Source organism: Amblyomma mixtum, chromosome 1, assembly GCF_055824585.1.
Source record: "Amblyomma mixtum isolate Tamu chromosome 1, ASM5582458v1, whole genome shotgun sequence".
NCBI classification, from domain to species: Eukaryota; Metazoa; Arthropoda; class Arachnida; order Ixodida; family Ixodidae; genus Amblyomma; species Amblyomma mixtum.
In genome coordinates this window covers 160778913-160801998 of record NC_143012.1, presented here as the reverse complement: position 1 = coordinate 160801998, position 23086 = coordinate 160778913, and the positions used below count along the sequence as shown (strand labels likewise).

At 52.5% G+C, this 23086-nt stretch overlaps 1 protein-coding gene across 1 annotated transcript in view; it reads left to right on the top strand.

Annotated features, from left to right (window-relative positions):
* Positions 1 to 23086, top strand: part of LOC149369543 (uncharacterized) — an 88384-nt gene that overhangs the window by 35579 nt on the left and 29719 nt on the right. Inside the window, exon 5 of the mRNA XM_089575893.1 lies at positions 19836 to 20004. Within this exon, the coding sequence (XP_089432019.1) occupies positions 19836 to 20004 (169 nt within the window). The remainder of the gene's footprint in view (positions 1 to 19835; positions 20005 to 23086) is intronic.

The window sequence follows — 23086 nt, the reverse complement described above, 5'->3', positions numbered from 1 at the left end:
TAACTTCTCCTTTGCTCCTGCTGATCCTCTTTGCGGCCGAATGCCATTTGAGGACAGCGCCTGTAGTGATTGCGTATTACCCGAGATGATGTATCAGCAATGTTGTAAAGGAGCTCGAAGCGCAAGTTGTCGCTTTTGAAGCGGAAGCTTCACTACACTAGATCAAGCCACTTGCGTAGGGGCATTAAATTTGACCTTCAAATGACCGTCATAACCAATGCCCCTGCGAAGTTGCCATATTTGGTGCACCATGGTGCTGAACCACAAGGTTAAGATCAAGCCAAAGCCGAAGTCAAAATGTCAAGGTCAGATCAAGGTGTTAGCCCAAACATCCAGGTCGAATCAGCGTTAAAGTCGGAAGTCCATTGACCTTCGAGGTATGCACTGACGCAAATAAGTGACGGCAAACCAGCTGCACACGTGTTGCATTGACGTTATGATCACGCCATGGAAACTGCCGATGTGACGTCAAGCCGCGACTATAAAGCGTGGTGTGCTGTAGAGACGCCAGCAGACGCCATGGAGCCAGAAGAGAGCGCCGAGCCATCCTCTGAGATGTGACAGTTACTGCGCCATTTACTGTCTTGAAGAACCAAAGTAAGCAAAACAAGTGGGCCGCCGAGGTTCAATGTGTTCAGTGGGGTTGACAACGTTATATAGTCCGTTTGTTGTTACGAAACGAAAGGCGCACAACTGGCTTCCTGGGTGAGCGGACATCTGAATCTCGCTTTCATATACGTGGCTTTTGTGTCGGCCTAGAAAAACCTGCTTTGGTGTGGCTTTAGGTTTCTGGGTGTTTACAGTCCAAAAGCGACTCAGACTATGAGGGACGCCGTAGTGAAGGACTCTGGAAATTTCGACCACCTGGGGTTCTTTACCGTGTACTGCCATCGCACTGTACACGGGCCTCTTGAATTTTGCCTCCATTGAAATTAGACCGCTACGGCGGGGATCGAACCCGCGTCCATCAGGTCAGCAGCCGAGCGCCGCAGCCACTGAGCGACCGCAGCACCCCCCCCCCCCCCCCCCACCCAGGAAAAAAATGGTTTCGCTGAATATTCCGTCCTTCGCAATAATAAACCGGTGCCGATTTTATCTTTAGCAACTCTTCTTGGTAAGTCAAAGTTACGAAAACATGACTAGCGGTTCACACCCCATCCCAAGCTGGCACTGCCTCCAGATCAGCCAGCACAATGCCGCCACAACTTGAAGGATGAGCGGGGGGACGAAGGGACGGACATATGGTTTTGTAGCAGGAACCAGCCTCAGAAATTTTACAGGAATTCTTTTATGCGCGTCATTCAGCGAAGTGCTGTCGCGGTTGACCCAGGAATCATCCGCGTGCATCGCACATGAACTCCCTTTACTAAAGCGGAGAAAAGCTGCTGCACGAAAATTATTTGTTAGCATTATCGTGTTAAATTATTTTGTATAGATCAACACCTTCGTCTGAAGTAACTTGGGCAATCAGACAAAAGCTGTATTGTTATATTGAAATGAGACTCTGAAAGTATTCGTCAAGACACAAGGAAATGTGCTCGCTAAGGCACAAGGACAGCATGATGCTACGTCTCCTCGTAACTCTGAAAAATAAGCACAAGAAAGGGCTGCGAGGGTGAGAACTTAGCGCGACAGATGAAACGCGTTTTCACTGATGGTACTTTTGCTGATCCATAAACGCTGATCGTAGGCTCAAGACGTTCACTTAAAAGCCGACATCATGTCTCGTCTCTTGGAGTTTCAGACGAGCTGATGAATCGGGTTTTCGCCGCGGGGTGTTTCAGCGCCTTTCCACGATGCTGCAGTGTTCCAAGCCGTAAGGCAAACACGCTACTAGGTGTGAACTCAAGTCGTTTCGAATGAAGCTCTGTATTTCAACTGATAATTTTAAAGGTGCCAAAAGAAATTGCCGAAAGAAGTACATTCCCAGACCTCAGCTATACCTCACCCCACTACCTTCACATGGGATGTTGCTCTCTAGAGGTCCTGCCTGGGTGATCAGCAACTGCTGATTGCGCAGGCCCGCATGATAGCAGAAGACATTGGAGTTCTAGACTGAGGACGTCGCCCGCGAGCAGCGGTCTCACCCGTTCTAAAAATAGTTTTTCACAACTCCCCCATCACTGCATAGATTGAAATGTTCGCGTGAAATGTTACATTATGCACACAATTCATCATCACCGCTTGTGTTAGAGCCTGATCATGAATAACGTTTACCTTTTTCAAATGAATAAGCTTTCGGCTACTGAGCCCATGGCCACGGATTTAAACCGTGCCCGCGGCGTCAACATTTTCACACAGGTGTATTGCAAAAACAACCTTTTTCCGCGAACGGTGAACAACCCTAGATGACCCGAAAAAATTTTAAGAGCAATCTACAATGGCCTCCCTCAAATTCCAAGAGCACCACCAGGACGAAAACAGCATACACTACGCACTGTACCTTTCGTTATGTATCAGTTTATTCTCACCTCCGAAAAATGGCTTGCGGTTTAGCATTGCTAAGCACGAAATATTGTGCGAAATCACAGTTTCTCGGAAGTGGACCCCACCACTGCTTACCTGAAAGTGCGAATGAGATCTCCTCTGACCCAAGATGCCAATAATGCGCGTCTTGAACATTTTTAATAAGTGCTCCAATTCACCCAATGCACGCCGGCAGCCTGTGCTTCAGTGCCACGATTCTGAAGCAGTGTTGTCTACACCAGTACTTATTGCTGTAGTGCCGGGTCTCTGCCACAAGGTTGTTCGCGTCAACGCATGCGGCGCACATCTGTCACTGCCGCCGCATAGCTCAAAGAGCAAATATTAGCTTCTTAAAAAATTACTTCGATGGAAAATAAAAGCGTTATTATTATTATTGTAGATGGGGTTGTAGCTCAGCAGACCTTAAGTGGCATTCAAAGGTTCAGGGCAGCTCGCTCTGGCAGCGAGCGAGCTTCACATCTCGGGATCGTCGTCTTTCACAGCCATACTTCAAAGGGAGCGGTGGTGGTGGGGGAAATATTTATTGCCAAGCAATGCAGAGGTGGCAAACCCTGCCTCCCCTTATCTGGCACGAGGCAACCATTGGGGGGTTGCCCTTCAAGATCAAAGGACAGTCTTTGGAGTTCTATCCGCTTCAAGGCGTCGGTTATTATCCTGCGCGGGTAAGCAGCAGCGGAGCTGGCCAGGAGAGTCTCCCAGTGTGACTCCGCCATGGTTTGGGGATGGAGGGTATGGGAAGATAGGGCGTGCTAGAAGGATATGAATAAAGTTTCCCGGTTTCCTGCAGAGCTTACAGGAGGAAAGGAACTGATAGGGGCAGTGGGCATGAATAAGAATAGGGAAGGGAGCAGTACGGGTCTGGAGTCGGCGCCAGTGGGAGGCCTGGGTTACGGTTAGAGAGGGACACGGCGGTGCGTAAACGCGCCGGGTATCTCGGTAGTGGGTAAGGTATCTCTGAAGTCAAGCAGACGATCTCGGGATGGCGGAGGGGGTCAAATTCCAGCCCGGAAAATGAGACCTCTGGCGAGGGAGTAGACCTCCTTATCGGGGAGGCATGCGTGTGCGGGGGTGCAGATAAGGGTTACAGGGCGGGTGGCGTGCCAGAAGCGTAGAAGCCGAGCCGCGATGCGGGATATCAGGCCTTTAGCGGAATAGGATAGGGCGTATTATGAGTCGGAGAGAATTTTGGTGGCAGAGGTGTAGATGAGAACGAGCGCAATGGCTGCTTCCTCTGGAATTTCTTATGAGTGTGGTGCTGGAGCCTGATGCGAGTAATCGGGCCCGTTTGTTAGCGTCGGCGAGGACCATGCGGGCGCCCGAGGAGTACGCGCCCTCGTCCTTATAGGAGTTTGTGCAAGGCTTTGGCGCCGGCTGCCCAGAGTTCTCCGTCGTGCTTCGGGTGCATGTTCTTAGGGATGGGATGGATGATGAGACGGGAGCGTAGGTCTGGAGGTAGGGGGCCTCCTCGGTAGGATGGATGATCGGGGCGATGCCTAGCTGACAGAGCAGAGTGCGGCCTGTCGCGGTACCCGACAGGCGAGTCAGCTGTGCTGTTAGAGTGGCTTCTGTCAGCTCCTCAAATGTGTTGTGGGTGCCGAGGTTGGGGAGCCGGACAGTAGAGGTGGTGGGGGTTAGGCGGCGGGCGACCTTCGTGCAGCTCCTGAGGACCGCGTTCATGCGGTCCCGCTGCTTCTGCTTTAGGGGGAGGTAGGAGAATGAGTACGCCGTGCGGCTCGTGATGTAGGCTTGGGTGAGGCGGAGAGTGTTCCGCGCTCGCAGACCTGCGCACCGGTTCACGCGCGCCGGATTAGACGAGTGACTTGCTGGGTTTGGGTCTGGAGAGCTTGGATGGTGTAGCCGTGCCCGCCGCGAGAGTGAAGGACGAGGCCCAGGATGCCAACCTTTGATACGAGTGGAATGAGATGGTTCTTTAGTTTAAGTGAGATGGGAGGGTTGGCGGGGTCGTGCGGCCTGGGGCGGTAAAGGAAGAGTTCCGGTTTGGAAGGGGAGCAGGCTAGGCCACGCGCGCGAACGTACGAGTCGATAATGTTGAGAACTAACTGTAGTTTGTGTTCCATGTCGCCATCACTGCCTCGATTGGCCCAGACAGTGAAGTGATTTCGTAGAAGGTGAAATGTATGTCGGGAACTGGGGCTTGTTGATGGGGGAGTTGGAAAAGGGCTATGTTGAATAGGATAGGAGACAGCACGGCAACCTGAGGCGTTCTCCGTGCTCCCAGTGAGACACCGGAGAGCTGGTGATCGCCCAACATGTGTGTGGTTGTGCGTTCGGAGGGGAAGTCGCGGACGTAGTTGCACATCCACGAACCTACGCCTAAGGCGTGGAGGCCTTCCAGGATGGCTGCGTGGGAAACGTTGTCGAAAGCTTTTGTCAGGTCGACACCAAGGATAGCCTTGGTCTCGCCAGCGGTGGAGTCAAGGATGTGGTACTTGAGTTATAGAAAGACGTCCTGCGTGGATAAGCCTGGGCGGAAACCAAACATGCACGAAGGCATGAGGTTGTTATTCTCCAGATGTCGGCTGAGCCGGGTGTGGAGAACGTGCTCCATGAGCTTGCCCACACACGAAGTAAGGAAGATGGGACGAAGGTCAACGGGGAGAAGTGGTTTGCCGGATTTGGGAATAAAGACTTCTTTGGCGTCTTTCCATTGCGGTGAGAGGGCGCCGCGCATCCAGCATTCGTTGGATATTCGGTTAGGGCTTTGACAGGACGGAGAATCGAGGTTGTGAAGTGTAATGGGCACTCCGTCGAGTCCAGGAGCTGAGGACATGTTAAGGCGCTGAACTCCTGCCCTCAGTTCCGCCTCGGTGATCGGTTGGTCAAGGAGGTCGTTGGGTGAGCCTGTGTAGTCAGGGTGGTCTGCAGAGGTGTATGTCGGGAAGTAGAGATCACGAACGTCCTCGAGGAGTTCCTGCGGGAGGCCTTAGATCTGTGTATGAGCTTTATGAGATTGTGCTGCTGGTGTGTCTTGGAGTGAGTCGAATCAATGAGATGGCGGAATAGGTTCCAGGTCTGGGACAGGCTCATGTTGCCGTCCAATTGGTTACAGAGGGGTTCCCAATTTTGGCGAGATAGGGTCGCAGCATGCGTCTCAATCTGCTTGTTGAGCCAGGCCAGCCGGCATCTGAGTGTTCAATTCCAGCGCTGACGCCGCCACCACCTATCCAACACCCCACCCGAGAGGACTGGGAGGCGACCGTGTCCGGTTGCTGTACCTTCGAGGCCCAAAGGGCCTTAACGCAGCGCACCTGGGCTGCGGCAACGGCCAATGGGGTGCCTGACTAGGCATCCCAGCTAGTGGTTGTAAGTGCGTGACCCTCGAGGTCACGACCCCCAACACCTCTGCCTTGATTAAATAAATGTTTTCACAACCACCACCACATCCGCTCAAGATCCGCCCTAGCCTCCCATAGGTGCATGAGATGTGAATCCATTTCGTCTGCAGGGTAGTCCCCTGGGAGGGTGCGCGTCAAGGTGCGGACATCACGCTGGAGTTTGTTGGTCCAAGTAGCTATGTCTGACATGGTGTCTAGAGTACGAGCTGCTCGGTAGGTGCGGAATGAGTCCCACTTCGTGATGGTAGCACCACGAGGGGGTCTGCGTGTTTGGCCTGATTGTAGGAGAATCTCGATAATGTAGTGATCAGTACCCAGATTCTCCTGGGTGTTACACCAGGCAGCGTGAGGTAGGCGGTGGGTGAAGGTGAGGTCGGGAGTAGCATCTGTGCGGACGCTGTTCCCGATGCGAGAGAAGGGATGATGGGGTCTATTAGAAGGAAGAAGCCGGCCTGTTCAGCTGCGAGCCATACCTTGTGCCCCTTTGTGGTGCGGTTGCGCAGCACTAGGCCGTTTGTGGAGCGGTGAAGTTCCCTACAATTAGGAGGGGGCATTTGTGTGCGGCGCGCTTGGCAAATACACTGTCGAAGCCGTTCAGCAGGCACTTCGGGTGGCTGTATACATTGAGGATGAAGAGACTGTTATCCCGTGTGCTGCGGCCCGAGTTCGTTGAGATGATCTATTTCTAGGACGTCTAAGGGGTGGGAGATGGTAGTGAGCGCACGGCGTACAAGGAACGCAACCCGAGGGAGTGTAGGAGAAATGGGGACGATGGGCAGGTAGCTGGGTAGGGTAAGGGGGTAGAGGGCTCTTGCAGCGGGAGGAGGTCGGGGCCGTCTGCCCGAGCTAGGAATTGGTGAACCAGTCCCGCTTGGAACCAAAGCCACAGTGAGCGAGCCCAGTGAGCACAGTGAGTGAATCAGAGTGAGCGAGCGTGGCTGCTTCGCTACAATTACCTCCCGGTGATTAAGGAGGCATGCTGCCGACTTAGGGAACACGCACTATAGGCGGATCGTAGTTCGTCTTGAGGCGTACTACGATGTGCAGTGTTTTACGGCCGCCATGGCGCGCATCTTGGGGCGGAAAAAGCAGTTCAGGTATGTAGTTGACTGGAGAAGTCTGGCAGATAACACGGTACGGACCTTGGGCCTTTGAATGGAGTTTACTGGAGAGACCACCACCGACTGACAGAACTCAACGCCACACGAGCGAATCTTGGGTACAGGACAGAAAAGGACTGGTAGGGACGCGAAGGAACATCTGGCGACTGTGGTCCTGCATTTTAAGATAGCGCGCAAGCTGGCGGCTTTCATTAGCACATGTCGCTGCTTGAGAAAGAGTCCGAGACCTGGACACATCAGGGCGATACAGAAGCACGGTATTCATGATGCAGGTAGGCTGGCGGCCGTAAAGAAGGAAGAAGGGATAGAAGCCAGTTGTGCTATGTGTGGCAATGTTGTAAACATATGTGATAAATGGGAGAATACGGTACCAATTTTGACGGTCAGAGGCAAGATACATGGTCAGCATGTCGCTCAATGTGCGATTGAAATGTGCATTCATGCTAAAAGGTGAGAGGGAGTTTTAGAGCGGTGAACAATGCGGCATTGGTGAAAATTTTTCATTTTTGAAACAGCGCAACAAAGACGGGACGTGGGATGGACCGAAGCGCGGTCTTGTGGTAGAGCATCCGCCTCGCATTCGGGAGGTGCTGGGTTCGATCCCCAGTGCCGCCGGGTACCCACCAGTTTCTTTAATGGGTACAAGATTTCCCCTGGCCTGGTGCTCGGCTCTTTTAGGGTGAAATGCTTGGAAAAAGGGTCTTAGGCCAAACAGGACTCCTTTGTCACCACAGCGGGTCGTGCTCGCTGTCCGCGGCAACGGAGGGAGTCCACGAACTTGCCGACATGGATACCCAGGACGCCATGCCCGGAATTTCTACCAACGACACAACGGAGGGGGGCCTATCGCACGGGACGCAACGAGACAGGACTGAAGCCTACCCGAAGGCGACGCCATGGTTCAGGATGATCGACGCACGCAAAAAACGATTCAAACCTGTAACGGAGGCAGAAGCACACACACCTGCCGAAAGATCACGACCCGCACGCCCCATCAAATTACCGAGGCTGCCGCATGATGACTACAAGGTGGTAATACGTCTGCGTGGAGGGGTGACGCTGCATAACAACTCCGCTAGGTCACTTCTTGCTGCTTTGCAATTCAAGCTCAGCCGCCAATTGACCCACGAGGCCAGAGTCAGGATCAAGCCAGAGCAAAACATCGCTATTCTGAGCACCCCAGATCCGGACCTCACTGAACAGATATGCAACATCCAAGCAATCAATCTAGGAGGAAAGGAATATTCAATGAGCGCTTATGCAGCCTCACCAGATAACTCATGTAAAGGCATCATTACCGGCGCCTTACCGATACCTTCAGAAGAGGAATTACTAAACTGCACGGAAACATATCCCCAACAAATCAACATCATTCAAGCGAGGCCTTTCGGCACCAAGGGGGCATGTCTATATACCTTTGAAGGCAAAGCAGTGCCACGGTTTGTCTACCTCAGCGGCATCGAATACAGGTGCAAACCGTTCCGACCAGTGATGCAGGTTTGCGGATGCTGCCTGAAAATAGGGCACCGTGCTGACATTTGTCCCACTCCGCAGGAGAAAAGATGCTACAATTGCGGAGTACGCAATCTTCCACCAGGACATGTCGATTGCAAAAAGTACTGCATCGTCTGCGACACATTGGACCACTCCACCATTGACACGAACTGCCCGGCAAGACAGAAGAACTACACCACAAGAGGAAAAAAGACAAGCAAAGCTGATGAAGCCGTAATCCGACGTCATCATTATAAAGACATTGCTGCACAGAGCCAAATGCAGAAGAACCAAAAGCCTGAGCAGAAGCAAAAGAATGCGCAGAAGAACAAGACTGAGCAGGAGCACGAGACTGAGCATGGGCCCAAATTTAACCAAACCCAAGCCGACCGGCCGGGAGAACTTCAAGGATACAGCAACAGCACAACACTTCCCACGAAAGGGAATCAGAAAAATTGTCCAAGCAAGGCACTCGCCATCCATCCAAAGAAAGCTTGGAACCAAAGCACAGAACAATGGCCACCCCTCCCACCACTGAGGAAGGAAAACCCAGTGGCCACCACGGGTGCCCAGACACCTTTGGAGCAGACCATGGAGACCGAGACCTCAGAACCGTCGGACAACCAAGATAGCAAAGACCACACGGAAAAGCGCAGGGTGGACACCGTGAACGCCGGATATAAAACTTCACAACGCGATTTCGCACAACTTCAAACCCTTCGGATGCCCAGTGGTACCGAGACAGACGCCACCGAGCCACGGGCCTGTACCTCGAAAGCCAGTGATTGCGCATCCCACATCCAGGAGACCCAGGATACGCAGTCACTCCGGAACGCTACACCCGAGAAAGAAGCCGGCTCTGCTAAAAGCGGTGAGTTGTCCGTCCAAGCAGCCTCCACTCCCACCTCTGTTCGAAACCCTGACTCCCCTATTACACCTCAAGAGGCGGTTAAACAGTACATACGTTCCGCTGAATTTCGCTCAGAAATCACTACCATAATAAATACTATAGTTGCTGAACAACTCGGAGCGATGCAGCAACAGCTCATACTAGCCCAGGCACAGTTGATACAGTCCATGGCTGACAGGATAGAAGCTACGATTAAAACACGCTTGGAAAAACATGAAGCCGGCATCAACAAGCTTTTCGAACTTGTACCGAATCAGGAATTGCCTTGCAAGCAGCGCGCAGTTGAACCCGCTGCCTCTCCTCATCCACTCTATCGAGACCAGCAACATGGCGCAGAACAATAACACGCGAAAACGTCGGCGGCGACACCAGTACAACACACCAGCAGAAACAATCATATGGCAATGGAACTGTCGCAGCATACGCCGAAAACAAAACACAACTAGCCGCATATATAGCAAACTCCCCTAATCCCCCCCATGTCATCGCTCTGCAAGAGACGCAAACAAATCGCATTCATATCCGCGGTTATCACACGGCAGCCCTTACACCACGTACGGCAATCCTGACACTCGCATCCATGCCGGTACTAGACCGCACACCGACAAACACGCCCGACAGCAAGGGCACTCAATATACCGCGATAGAGCTCAGCTCACCAGGACACACATATGGCCTCACTATTATTAACATATACAGCAATCCTAAAGATAAAGGCAGAGTTATTCCGGTTATCCTGGGCTCCTTCCGTTCCTCAAACCTTCTTGTGGAGGGTGATTTTAATGCACGTTACGCGCGCTGGGGATACAACTTGGATACCCCCAAAGGTAACCTGATTTCTACCGCAATGGCTGATTACAACCTTAGCCTGATCACAAACTCCACCGTACCCACTCGCATTGGCACAAGCGTCACCCGCGACACCACACCCGATCTCACATCGACCACACCGAACTTAATCGTTAAATCTCACACGGTGCTCCAGGATAGCCTTGGAAGTGACCACTTTCCAGTCTCCACTATTATATCTTATGATTCCAAGATTTTCAACCCTCATTCGCAGCTTCTCACTGACTGGGATAAATTGCGCTCATATTTGGCAACTGATTCGACAGAACCCCGTACTGTCACTGACTGGACAGATCGTCTGGTAAGGCCATCCAGGCAAACAGCAAAAACATTAAAAATACCCCTAAGGCACCGCAGGTTGATCCGCATCTGGCTCATCTATGGGAGGCCCGACAGGGACTTCTCAAGCGCTGGCGTCACCAGCGACACAATCGTAAATTGAGACTCCGCATAGCCGCTCTCACTCGCGAGGCAGAATAATACGCGAACACGCTAGCCCGCGCAAACTGGGCAACCTTTTGTAACGACCTCAAGGGTACATTAAGCACTAAACGCACGTGGTCCCTCCTACGCGCTCTCTTGGATCGAACAACCACTAAATCTCAGACACAAGTAAACACACAACGTCTAATACAACTAGAGCTCCAATAGGGCACCGACGTAATTGGCCAACTACGGTACACTTATATACCCACATCTCTTCAGTCGGGAGGTCCACCCAATCTACCTCCACCTAACCCAGAACTTGATGCCGACATCACCTTAAACGAAGTCCGCCGAGCACTCTTTAGTATTCGCCGTTCTACGGCGCCGGCGCCGGATGGCTTAACGTACAAGGCACTACTCATTCTGGACGATGTCTCCCTCCAGGAACTCACGGAGCTCTTTAATAACCACTGCCAAGCTGGGACGCTCCCATCAGCCTGGACCCATGCCAGCATGCGATTTATACCCAAACCGGGCAAAGCCCTCACTCTTCAACATTTGCGCCCCATCTCCTTAACGAGCTGTGTCGGCAAGCTCTTCGAGCATGTCATTCTGTATCGCCTGCAACCATTCCTAGAAACAACAGGCTTTCTCTCAAACGTTCAATTCGGCTTCCGCCCAAACATCTCGGCGCAAGACGTACTTCTCGCGCTTAAAGAGTCCCTCTTTTGCACTAAGCGTCGTACAGCCTCTACGCGAGCCATACTGGCCCTGGATATTCATAAGCCTTTCGACACGATAAGCCATGACCACATCCTCGCGACATTAGCCCCCACGGGGTGTGGCACCCGCATATGGCAATATATTCGGGCCTTCCTTCAGGGGCGCACGGCAGACCTCCACCTTGGAGATATTGCCTCCCAGCCTTTCCCTCTGCCTAACCGGGGAACCCCACAAGGGGCGGTTCTATCACTTTTACTCTTTAACATTGCCCTAGCGCCACTCGCAAAGGCCCTTGCTGCTGTCCCAGGGCTCCACACAGCCATATACGCAGATGATATAACCCTCTGGACAACGGGAGGATCCCTTGGAACAGCCCAGGTTATCCTGCAATCTGCCATAGACATCACCACCACTCATTTAGCAAACACAGGCCTCCGTTGCTCTCCAAATAAATCGGAAATCTTGCAGCTGAAACCCCTCCCCAGTGACCCCCCGATTGAACTGCACATGTACGGGAATCCAGTGCCCATTGTGCCTCAGGTGAAGATTCTCGGCCTTCTAATTAACAACACACTCGATGCAACCGCCACCCTTCAGCTCTTGCAGAGACAGACCAAACAGATCGCTGCACTTATCAGGCGGGTGGCAGCACGCAATCATGGGCTGTCTGAACGCGAGACCCTCAATATGACAAATGCACTAATCATTAGCCGCATTACAGACCACCTTCCATACCACATACTCACTTAGCGGCAAAGATAACAGGCAGACATCCTCATACGCACGGCTGTCACCTCTGCCTTACGTCTTCCACGGACGGTTAGCACGAAACGTCTCCTGGCCACTGGTACCCACAATACAGTGATCGAAATAATAGAGGCTCAACGCACCAACCAATTAGTCCGCCTGAGTCGCACGGAAACAGGACAATGCCTACTGCGACAGCTACGTCTCAATCCACCAATTCCCACCCCAACAGGTCCTACACCTTACATGATTTCTCTGCGCACGCAGGATCACATATATCAGAAGCCCCTACCGCGCAATATGAGCGCTAGTCTCCATCACGGTAGGCGGCAGGCACGAGCGAGCTATTACACCAAAACATACAGCAACCGCTCCGATATCCTTTATGTAGAAGCGGCACAAAATTCTAAACCAGGATATTTCGCGGCAGTCGCAGCCTATGAAGACGGCACAGTGGGGGCCGCCGCCACTATTCGAACTAATTCGCCTGCAGAGGCAGAAGGAGCCGCCATCGCACTTGCTCTCGCCCACTCCATCATTCACAAAAACATAACCGAAATTTGCACAGATTCACAGGTCGCGTACCGCCACTACCTAAAGTGCGTGGCGACTCCGGCAACACACCGTATTCTTACCACGGCCACCTCTCTCGACCGAACGATTACTCTGTCGTGGGTCCCTGGGCATGCCTCGATCCCCGGTAATGAGCGCGTTCATGCGCTGGCCCGAGAACTCTCCTCCCGGACCCCGGAGGATCAGGCACCCAACCCTGCGCAAGAAGCCCCTTCGGTCCTCTCTTCATATCACCAAATTACCACATTTTACAAATTCAGCCGCATGACACTGCCACCACCCCACAGTACCTTGTCGCCCTTATCCAGCGCCACATGGCGGCAATTACAGACAGGCTGCTTTATTTCACCCCACCGCCTCTCACGCTTTCATCCCACCTTTCCTCCTGATTGTAACACGTGTGGCGTGCCCAAATCCACACTTTTCCATTACCTTTGGGAATGTCCTTCCCCAAAGGCAGTATCCCCCATCCCCAATCCCACTCATTCTTCCTGGGAGGCTACTTTACGGACCGCTCAGCCCGCCGGCCAGAAATGGCTAGTGGATCGGGCTTTACGTGAAGCGCTAGCCCGTGGACTCCTGGACCGGTAGGGGACCACCCTGTAAGATTTTTTTTTTGTGTGTAATAAAGTTGTTTCCATCCATCCAGGCCAAACAGTTGCCTTGACGGATGAACAATAAGTTCCCCCGCCAAGCAACCATAAGTCCGCCTCGTGCGGCATAAGCCCAATTTGTGACCCTTATTTATGACTTCTCCCAAACGTACACCCCTAAATGAAGCCGAGCGTCAGGCCGGGGCACGCTTGTACCCTTTTGTACCGGTGGGTGCCCGGCGGTGGGTTTCGATCCACCCACCTCCCGCAGCCGAGACGGGCGCTCAAACCACTAGGCCACGACTGCGGCATTGGCGAAGTAGTGCTTCCACGGTGTCTTACAGGAAAGACACGGCTGCGGTCACTCAGAAGTTCCTTAGGGGCACCGTGGCGCAGGAGATGATGCAGGATGAAAGACGCAACGTCTTGCGTACACACGGTTGGCAAGGCTGAGATTTCGACGTAGCGGATGACGTGATCCACTGCCACTGGTACTCAGCAGTTTCCAGCCGTAGTTATGGGAAGGGGGTCGTAGAGGGGCCCACCGGTGGTACAATGAGTACAAGCTTTCCTCTGCCTGGTGCTTGGCTTCTCTAGGGTGAATGCTTGAGAAATTCGTCTTTCACCCTGCACTGAGTAAAAGAAAACCTCGTGCCATGGCGCTCTTTGGCAGCAGATTGCCTTGTGCCATAAAGTTTCATCACTTTCAACGGGCCCTTAGGAATCGATGCCAACGCGGTCGAATAGGCGCGTGGGACAAGGCAAGGGGTGCATCGAAGTTATGAAAGACCGAGGAGGAGGGGTTTTGTGGCATTGGTATTCCGGGCAGGAGCGAAGGAGCTGTCAGATAAAACGTTCATTCCACCCCGGTAGAAGCGGAGTTGAAGGTGCGTGTAAGTCTTCGCCATACCGGCGTGAGGACACTGTAGGTCGGCGTGGAAAGAAGCAGATATTGTGGAACAAAGGTGCCGAATAATGGCAAGGAAACATTTGCGCCCGTCGGGAAGGTAGTTGCGGCGGTAAAGCCGGTCGTCCCGAATTGCAAATTGGCGGGCTAGACTGCGGAGAGTCCGCACCGCAGGACGCGTAGATGGTGTCGACAGGCTAGTGAGGGGCAAGCGGTCCACGGGTCCTCGCGTTGTTGAAATGACATGTGAATGTCAAGGGAAGAGGAATGAATATTGGTGAGAGATTTGGAGTCGTAGAGTATAGGGGAGCGGGATGCGGCGTCGGCTGCAGAACGTTTCCGGCCAGGTCGATAGACCGCTTCAGTGACGTTTTCTTGTAAGTATGGGGCCCAACGAGCAAGACGCTCATTAAGACGCCGCGCAGCGGTTATGACGCAGACGCAGCGCTTATGACGCAGACGCAGCGGTTATGACGCAGACGCAGCAGTTATGACGCAGACGCAGCGGTTATGACGCAGACGCAGCAGTTATGGCGCTCAGCGCCCTAACCGCTGAGCCACCGTGACGGCTCTTCGATATTTCAAGTAGTTTCTTGTAGATATCGGGCATGTGTTGGAGGAGCGTTTCGATGTTCGACATGGTTTCTTTTTAAGGTTGTCAAGTCCTCACCTACTTTTGCTGTGAGGTATACCAGTGATTTATTTATATCACTAAGCTGTTTGCTCAAAGCAACAGGAGTCTGTTTACTCTAAGAGACCCGCCACCATTATCGGTGCGAGACGCTGGTGTACGGCATTTCAGAGCGTTTCTTGTTTTAGCGTCTTTGTTTTTGAAATGCCGTTCCCCAACCCCGCAGCACTTGCCAATATGGTATTTTCGGCAGCAATCAGCCCATATATGCAGTCCTCTCCTTCTTGAATAGTCCCATAGGAAGTAGAGCAGAAATTATAATTCTCCAGTGGCAGTACACACTAAGCTGGACGCTAGTACAGGGGCAGCAGCGACAACGACAGGCAAGGAAAAAGTGAAATCAAGTAGCGGAAAACTAACCTACGAAGTCAAAAAGAGTTGTTTCATGCTCCAGCAGCGCAGAAAAGAGAAGGGAGACGACAGACGAAAGGAGCGCTTAATAACAGCGGGATATTTTATTCTTCGAAAAGTATATGAAGGCGGAGGGCACAGTGAACAACCCAAAAGACAGAAGAACAAAGATTAAAACATAAAAAAACTCTACTGCGCATGCACATCATAGTCGAGTCATGACATCTTTTTCAACGAAAGTGGAACACTATCTTTCATAGTTGATAGCACTCCCCTGTCTCGTGGACCGCACACAGTTGCCAAGAAATCCTAACTTCTTGTCTACCGAACTGATCTCCCAAATGATAGAATATTGATTTGTTATGTATCAAAAAACCACTCGTTGAGTGCAACATCAGTGTCGTGTACTCCGTTCCGTTTTTTTTTGCGCCAAAAAGTACATTGGCCACACAGGCCGATGTATTAATGAGCAATTGTTCGAGCATCGCAGATTGGCGAAAAAAGGAGCGCAGTCGTCCAACTTCGCTTGCATTGTAGGGAGTGCAATGAATGCTTCCCCCCCCCCCCCCCCTTAGATAAGACAAGCGTCCTCTTTAATCGAATTTGTAGGGAGCTGCTAGAGGCCTATATGATAAGGAAGGAGGCAGATAAGTGCGCTGCTTCACCATCTATCAGTTTGGTAGACAAGGAGTTAGGCTTTCTCGGCAACTGTGTGCGGTCCAGGAGATAGGGGAGCGCCATCTGAGTTTGTTGAGAAAGATACCATGGCTTGAGTATGATGTGCATGCTTAGTAAGGTTTTTTAGGTTTTAGTCTTTCTTCTCTTTTTCGGGTTGTGCACTGTGTCTTGGGCCTTTATATACTTTTTTCGAGAAGAAAATATCCAGTTGTTAGCGCTCGTGCCGTCTCCCGTCTACCTTCTGTCCTGTTTTCTGCCCTCCTCCAGCACGAACCCATACCATTTTGCCCAGTTCTCTGTTCTTGTGAGCTGTTTGAGCACACTGCTGTACCTGCCGCCGCAACCGCTGCCCTGTGAATGAAGAACACGGCGATCTGCCAGGCTTTATGAATGGTCAGGAAAGGGCGTAGCTTGAATGTGCTGGGCGGTAGGGGTTGTATTTTGTCAGATGCACCTAGTGTAGGTGACGGACTTCAAATCCTACGCGTTACAGTTATCCTCTGATGACATACGTGGCCTCTGCGAGGACAAAAACTGATGTTTGAGCACTTCCCGTTCACTTCCGGCGCCACTGCTATTCGATAAATGAGCAAAGACAAACAGCATATGGCATGGTGGTCGGTGACGACAGAGAATGGGCGACCATATATGTACGGTTGGAACTTTCCGCCAATTCCCCAAATGATCGCCAAGCATTCCTTTCGTTTTGTTCCGTTTGGCCTTTTTCAAATGTGGCTGGCATACGCAACAACTTGTTCGGCGAAGGTGGGTTTCCTTTGTATCAGAACTGCGCCGGGGCGCACACCGCTGGCATCAGTGTGAATTTCATTTTGTTGGCTAGCGTCAAGAACGGCGAAGCAGCGAAGGGCACACCAGCAGGTGCCGAAGCGTGGACAAGGCAGCATCGCAGGGTGCTGTCCAAGACGATAGGATGCTGTTGCTGGCAAGCTGCTCGAAGTGGCGTAAATAACGCAGAGTGGGATAGAAAATTGCAGAGCCCGATGAAGCTACGCAGATGTTTCGTTGAAGTGGGTCGAGGGAACTAGGCGACTGCACGAGTTTTGGCAGGATCAACGAGAACGCCCTCATTGGAGACGACGTGGCCGAAATTGGTAAGCCGCCGGGCAGAGAGGCAGCGAAGAACGTCTTCTAGTTCAGTTGCAAGCCGGCGTCGTTGAAACATTGCAGGACACGCTCGAGGCGGACCAGGCGAGACTAAAAGTCTCTACAAAAGACGACGGCATCGTCCAAGCAACAGAGGGACGTGTGCAACTTGATTCCGCTGAGAATTTGGTCCATAATGTGCTCCAATGTGGTCGCAGCATAGCACAAGCCAGACGGCATGACGGCACAAAGGTAGAGGCGGTAGGGCTACCAAAGCCGCCTTTTGCCGGTCAGCAGCAGCCATGGGCAGGTGCAGTATCCGGAGCACAGGACCAATTAGGAAGCGTATTCCGCTCATTGCAGGCAGTCGAGGGCAGCGTCAATATGCAATGCGAGGAAGTAGGTACTCATCCTTGCTCTTCATCGTTTTTAGTAGGCGGTAATCAACGCTAAACCGGATAGATCCGCCCCTCTTGATCACATGAACAACAGTGGACGCCCAGGGGCTGTGGGAAGGCTGGAGGACGCTGCGCTGAAGCACGTCGTCCATTCCTTCGGTAGTTATTTTGCTTTCAGTGGTCGACACGCGATATGAGAGCAGGCGCAAAGGGGCATGCGTGTGGGTGTGGTTGCAATGAGTGACGACAGATGTGGGGCCAGAGAGAGGCATAAGGAAAGTCGAAGCACGGACGGAAACGCTGAAGTAATGCGACGAGCTGAATGCGTTGGGATGGCGAAAGGCTGGCATCGATAGAACAAGAACAAATTGAAAAGGTGTCTTGGTTTGGCGCAGCACCAGGCGAATCGGTGGCATCGAACTGGAGAGGGTCAGGGTTTTCAGCGACGGAATATATAAGAACGTGGCCGAGTAATTCGGCATGTCCCAGCCAGGCATTGCGGCTATCGCAGGCAGTCAGAAGAGCCAGCGGAAGATGGAAGCGGTGGCGGCGGGCAGCAGCTTCTGTCGGAGTTAAGAGGGCAGTCGAATCAGAATCGCAAGTGGAAGAGAGGAGGTCCACGGCTGTAGAAAATTCAGGGGTGTCAGTATCTCTAGCCACTAACATTTTACCTGCTCGGGGAGAGGTGTCGCGAGGCAAGGCGGCACTGAGCGGCGACAATTGAATGCTGGAATGGGCACAGTCGTTTGTCGCATGAAGAAGGATGACAAAGTCGCAACTCGAATGACATCAGAGAACAGCGAGAGGTCAAGAATAACTGTGTAATTTACAAAAAATTCTGGATAACAGGCAGAGCTTTGCGCGCCGCCAGAGACTGAATGAGGTCCGAGCTTGCAGTGCGGAAGGAACAGTTCGATACAGACGTCGTCACTTCACTTAGTCTCCGGAAAAGGGTGGCGCTAGTAATTGATACAGCAGCGCCACGCGTGTCCACAAGGGTAGGAACGGCGATGCCTTCTACAAACACTTCGACAACTGGCGGGGCAATACGGAGTACTCGGACAGCTCGATAGAAGCGCAGTTCATGTCTCCGGGACTGGGACTGGTAGTTTTTCCTCCTGGCGCGAAGGAGAGCTGTAGCGCATGGGCAGGAGAGGACGGCGACGGGGAGAATGCGACCGGCGTGAGGAGTAGGAGAAGCAGTCCAGATGGAAGGAGACCGCAGTGGGGCCAAGGAAAATGGGCCGCGAAGGAGGAATTGGGACGTAGCGGATTAGGCGTGTCCCTTCCCGGAAACTCGTCGCATGTTGCCGACAAAGCAGTGAGACGTGGCCCGGCAAGCGACAGGCATGACATATAGGGTGGTTCTGCTGGGTGCTCCATGGTTTCCTGACGGCGCGGGGATGCGGCGGGTTACGACGGATAGGTGCCGGAGGAGGTGGAAGCGGCACGACAGATGCATGGCAGATGCATGGCAGCGTGGGCGCATGTGAGAGGAGCAGTCAAGGAAGCCGAGGGCTGGAGTGGAAAACGGCGCCACATGCTCCTGGGTGCTGCGTGCAAGCGTGGGATGGAGGGATGGCGCCAGACATAGGCAGGAGCGATAGTTGGCGGGCCAACTCCTCCCTTATGAAGTCCTTGATTTCAAGAACCAGTGAGGCCGGGTCAGAAACAAAACTGAAAACCAACGGCGCAGGAAGCAACTCGTCGAGCGCCCCGGAACAGCAAGTAGAAGCCCCAGATTCTTGAGCACGTCATAGCGTTAGATTGGGGCTGTATGGCTGGTGATTTCGAGCATAACGGACAGCGGAGCTAGGTGCAGCTAGGAAGCTCCAGGATTAGAGGGAGGACGTACAGCAGCCTCCACCAAATGCAAAAGGGGGTTGTGGGCCAGCATAGCCTAAGTTGCTTTGTAATGCCCAAAAAGTGTCAGGCAAAGCATTCGGGTTGCAGGCGAGCTTCAAAACTATGGATCATCGCCTTCTTTTACATACATAGTTCGTCACATTGAGTAAGCGAGCGGGGCTGTTACGGTACATTATAATATTATTATAGTAGTATTAGTTGAAGGACACGATGGGAAATGCGCAGCACGAGAGTGGTTTGCAGTTTAACACGAGGTGTGTTCGGCTGCGCTGATAGCCTATGGATTATTTGTAGTAGGCAGCAAAGCTGATGAACTCGCACCGTCACGGGCTCGAATTCCAGTCGGGCATATTTATTTCATTTATTTTTATTTATTTATTTATTTATTTAACTTGGTAGAAACCAACCAACACCGAAAAGCCACTAAAATCACAAACCCGCTAACATAGCAGGAACTCTGCTCGCGGTTTACCAATCAGAATTGTGCTTTCGTACTAATAAAACATGTTCAGCAAGAATGTACGCCAGATTTCCACATAGCCGTGGGTTTCTACTTTGCAGGGTGCATGCGGCCTGGGGAGAGGGTGACGTGCTTCTGGGCCACACCCCAATCACGCACCAGAGCGGGATGCTGTACACCGTATTAGCCCTGCTGGACGGCGCCACGTGTGCTGTGGCGCCGGCCATGATGGACCCGCATGGTATCATGGAGGCCATCGATAAGTACAAGGTAAGTGACAGATACACTTCAGACTGCTTACGCGTCTGAAGGCGCAAGTCCACCCGCTCACTTTGTGCCGCAATCGCCGCGCGTTGCGGCTTGATGTAACCCAATGCCACGCAGCTGGCATTTCTACCTCGACTTAGTTCTACGTAACTGCTGCAGCAACGCTACCGTACCCCTTGTGATATGCGCGCTAACTTCGTGAAAACAGTCGCCGCTGTGCCGGGACCCGCGCCCCGCCTTAAGGGTATGACGTGATATAAAATAGGTTGAATCCATATATGCAGAATAGGTCCTACTCTACTTAACCCTCATAGATCCCTGGGACCCCTCCTACCTTTTTAGCTGTTTCAGCGTTGCATCACTGCTATGAGATAGCAGGCCCTGGCACCGGTGCAAAATGTGTTTTCCAGACTGTCCCGAACAAATCGCGCGGCGGCCAATCTATAATTTTTCCCCCACTTGTCACATTGCATGAGGACGCCATCACTTAATGGTACCATCGAGTGTTAACTCACACAGGTTTTCGCTCAATGTGCCAGTAAGGCCTATGCCCTAAAACGCCAAGAAGGAAGAGGAAGAACAACATTTATTAGTAGCAGCATAAATACTAGGTGGGTTCAGTAGGCGAACTCATTTGTCGCCGTAATACTCCGGCCCCTCTCAACCAATGATTTCTGGTCGAGGCGACTGTGGCTAAGAGTTCCCTCCCAGCGTTCATATGTCAGGTCAGGATTGTTCCCCTGTTCACTTGCTCGCTCAACATTCTCTTGTTCGCGTAACATCCCCATACTGTATAAAATAGTGCGCCTAGTGGGAAATGTGTGTGCCATGTACTCAATAAGTAAGGATTGGGCAGACGTTTAGTTTGTAGTGGCTTGGTATTTGTGAGGAAGAGAATATGGTTTTTCGTAATTTCTGCCAATTTAGTAACGGTGAGAGGCTATGAATGGTGTCAGAGAGAGGCTTCGTGCCAGATGGTCGGAGGAGCAGAGCTCGAGCAGCTGGGTTTTACTCCATCATTGCCCGTTGTAGAGTGGTGTCCTGCGTCCAGAAGATCTGGACACCACAGGGATTTCAATGAATGTTTCCAAGCTTTTCAGACACGGAGCACCCAAGCGACCCTTGATATTGTCACAGAAGATAGGGCGACCACTCGCTAACCAGCAGAATACGGCAGCCAGCCAGCGCGAGACACTTCAACGTATTCTCTTTCATGCGCCACCTGAGAACACCATGTGGCGTTACTCCCCCTCCAAAAAGAAAGAAAAATATAAAAGCGGGGCTGGAGCACGAGCAATGGAAGGGAAAAAAACAACAGCACAAGCACAGAAAAATGTACAAGGGAGGTGGGCGAAGGTGTCCCACGCGACAACCAGCGGAACACTGAGCGTACTGTCCATTACCGCGTGAAGTACGGTTTCATGCGGACTACGTGCACAACCTCAGAGCGGGGTGGGCGACGGTGAGGCTGCACAGTCCCGTCAGGAAGAACTCCGTAGGTCACTTCTGTGACGCGGCGCAAAACTCTGTAAGGTCCAAAGTAATGGCACATCAGTTTTTCAGACAAGCCTGGGCGGCGTACCGGGGTCCACACCCAAACTTGGTCACCGGGATGGTATTCGACGTGCCGATGACGGAGGTTGTAGCGGAGTGCATCCGTGCTCTGCTGCTGCTGAATGTGAATACGGGCAAGTTGACGTGCTTCCTCGGCACGCTGAGCGAACTGGTCGGCGTCTGGCGTGAGTGGGTGGTCATCAGTGCAGCATGGAAGCATTGCATCCAGAATCGTCTGAACGTCACGCCCGTAGACCAGACGAAATGGTGTAAAGCGGGTCGTCTCCTGGGTGGCCGTGTTGTAGGCGCATGTGACGTACGGGAAAATCTTATCTCAGGTTTTGTGCTGCGAGCCTATGTACATTGCGATCATGTCGGCGATCGTTCGGTTGGGTCTCTCTGTGACCCTGTTCGTCTGTGGGTGATAGGCAGCGGTTCTGCGATGGCTCGTGTTACTGAGCTCGAACACGTCGCGCATGAGCTGTGCCGTAAACGCCGTACCACGATCAGTGATTACGTGGGACGGTGCGCCATGACGCAGCACGATTTGTTGCATACAAAACTGGGCGATTTCAGATGACGTGCAGCGCTGTACCGCCTTAGTTTCCGCATATCTTGTTAAATAGTCGGTCGCGACTATGATCCATTTATAACCGGCCGATGGCACAGGGAATGGGGCCAGAAGATCGATGCCGACTTGATCAAATGGCGACCGAGGCGGTTCAATAGGTTGGAGCAAACCCGCTGGCTTGAGAGGAGGCGCCTTACGACGTTGGCATTCGCGGCAGCCTCTCACGTAACGTTGGACGGCGTGCGAAAGTTTGGGACAATAATGCGCCTGCCGCACGCGTGCAAGTGTGCCGGCAAAACCCAAGTGGCAGGAGGTAGGCTCATCGTGACAAGCAAGAAGGATATCAGCACGGAGGTCTGCCGGAACGACGAGGAGGTGCGCTCGGTCAACAGTGCTAGAGTTCTTAAACAAAATGCCGTTCCGGAGGCAGAAGTCCGGCAGGTTCCTAGAAAATTGTCGTCGTACGTCAGAAGCTCGGCCCTCCAGATAATCAATGATAGGTCTCAGGTCTGGGTCAGCTCGCTGTCGGGTCATTAAGTCTAAGTCGCTAACAACTCCAATAAAACCACTCTCGTCCTCTGTGCTATCATCGGCTAACCCGACGGGTGCGCGAGAGAGTGCGTCAGCGTCTTCGTGCGTCTGGCCAGATTTGTGCACAATAGTTTAAAATTCTTGGAGGAGGAGGCTCCATCGGGCTAGGCGCCCCGATGGGTCGCGAAGATTGGCCAGCCAGCATAAAGAATGGTGGTCGGTAACTATTTTGAACGGCCGGCCGTAGAAATAAGGTCGAAATTTCATGGTTGTCCACACAACCGCGAGTCTTTCCTTTTCTGAGGTCGAATAGTTTGTTTCAGCAGGAGAAAACGTGGGGCTTGCAGACGCGATGACACATTCCACGCCACCCTGGTGTTGGACGAGTACGGCGCCGAGACCGGCGTCGGTCCGCTGAAATGCCGCTGA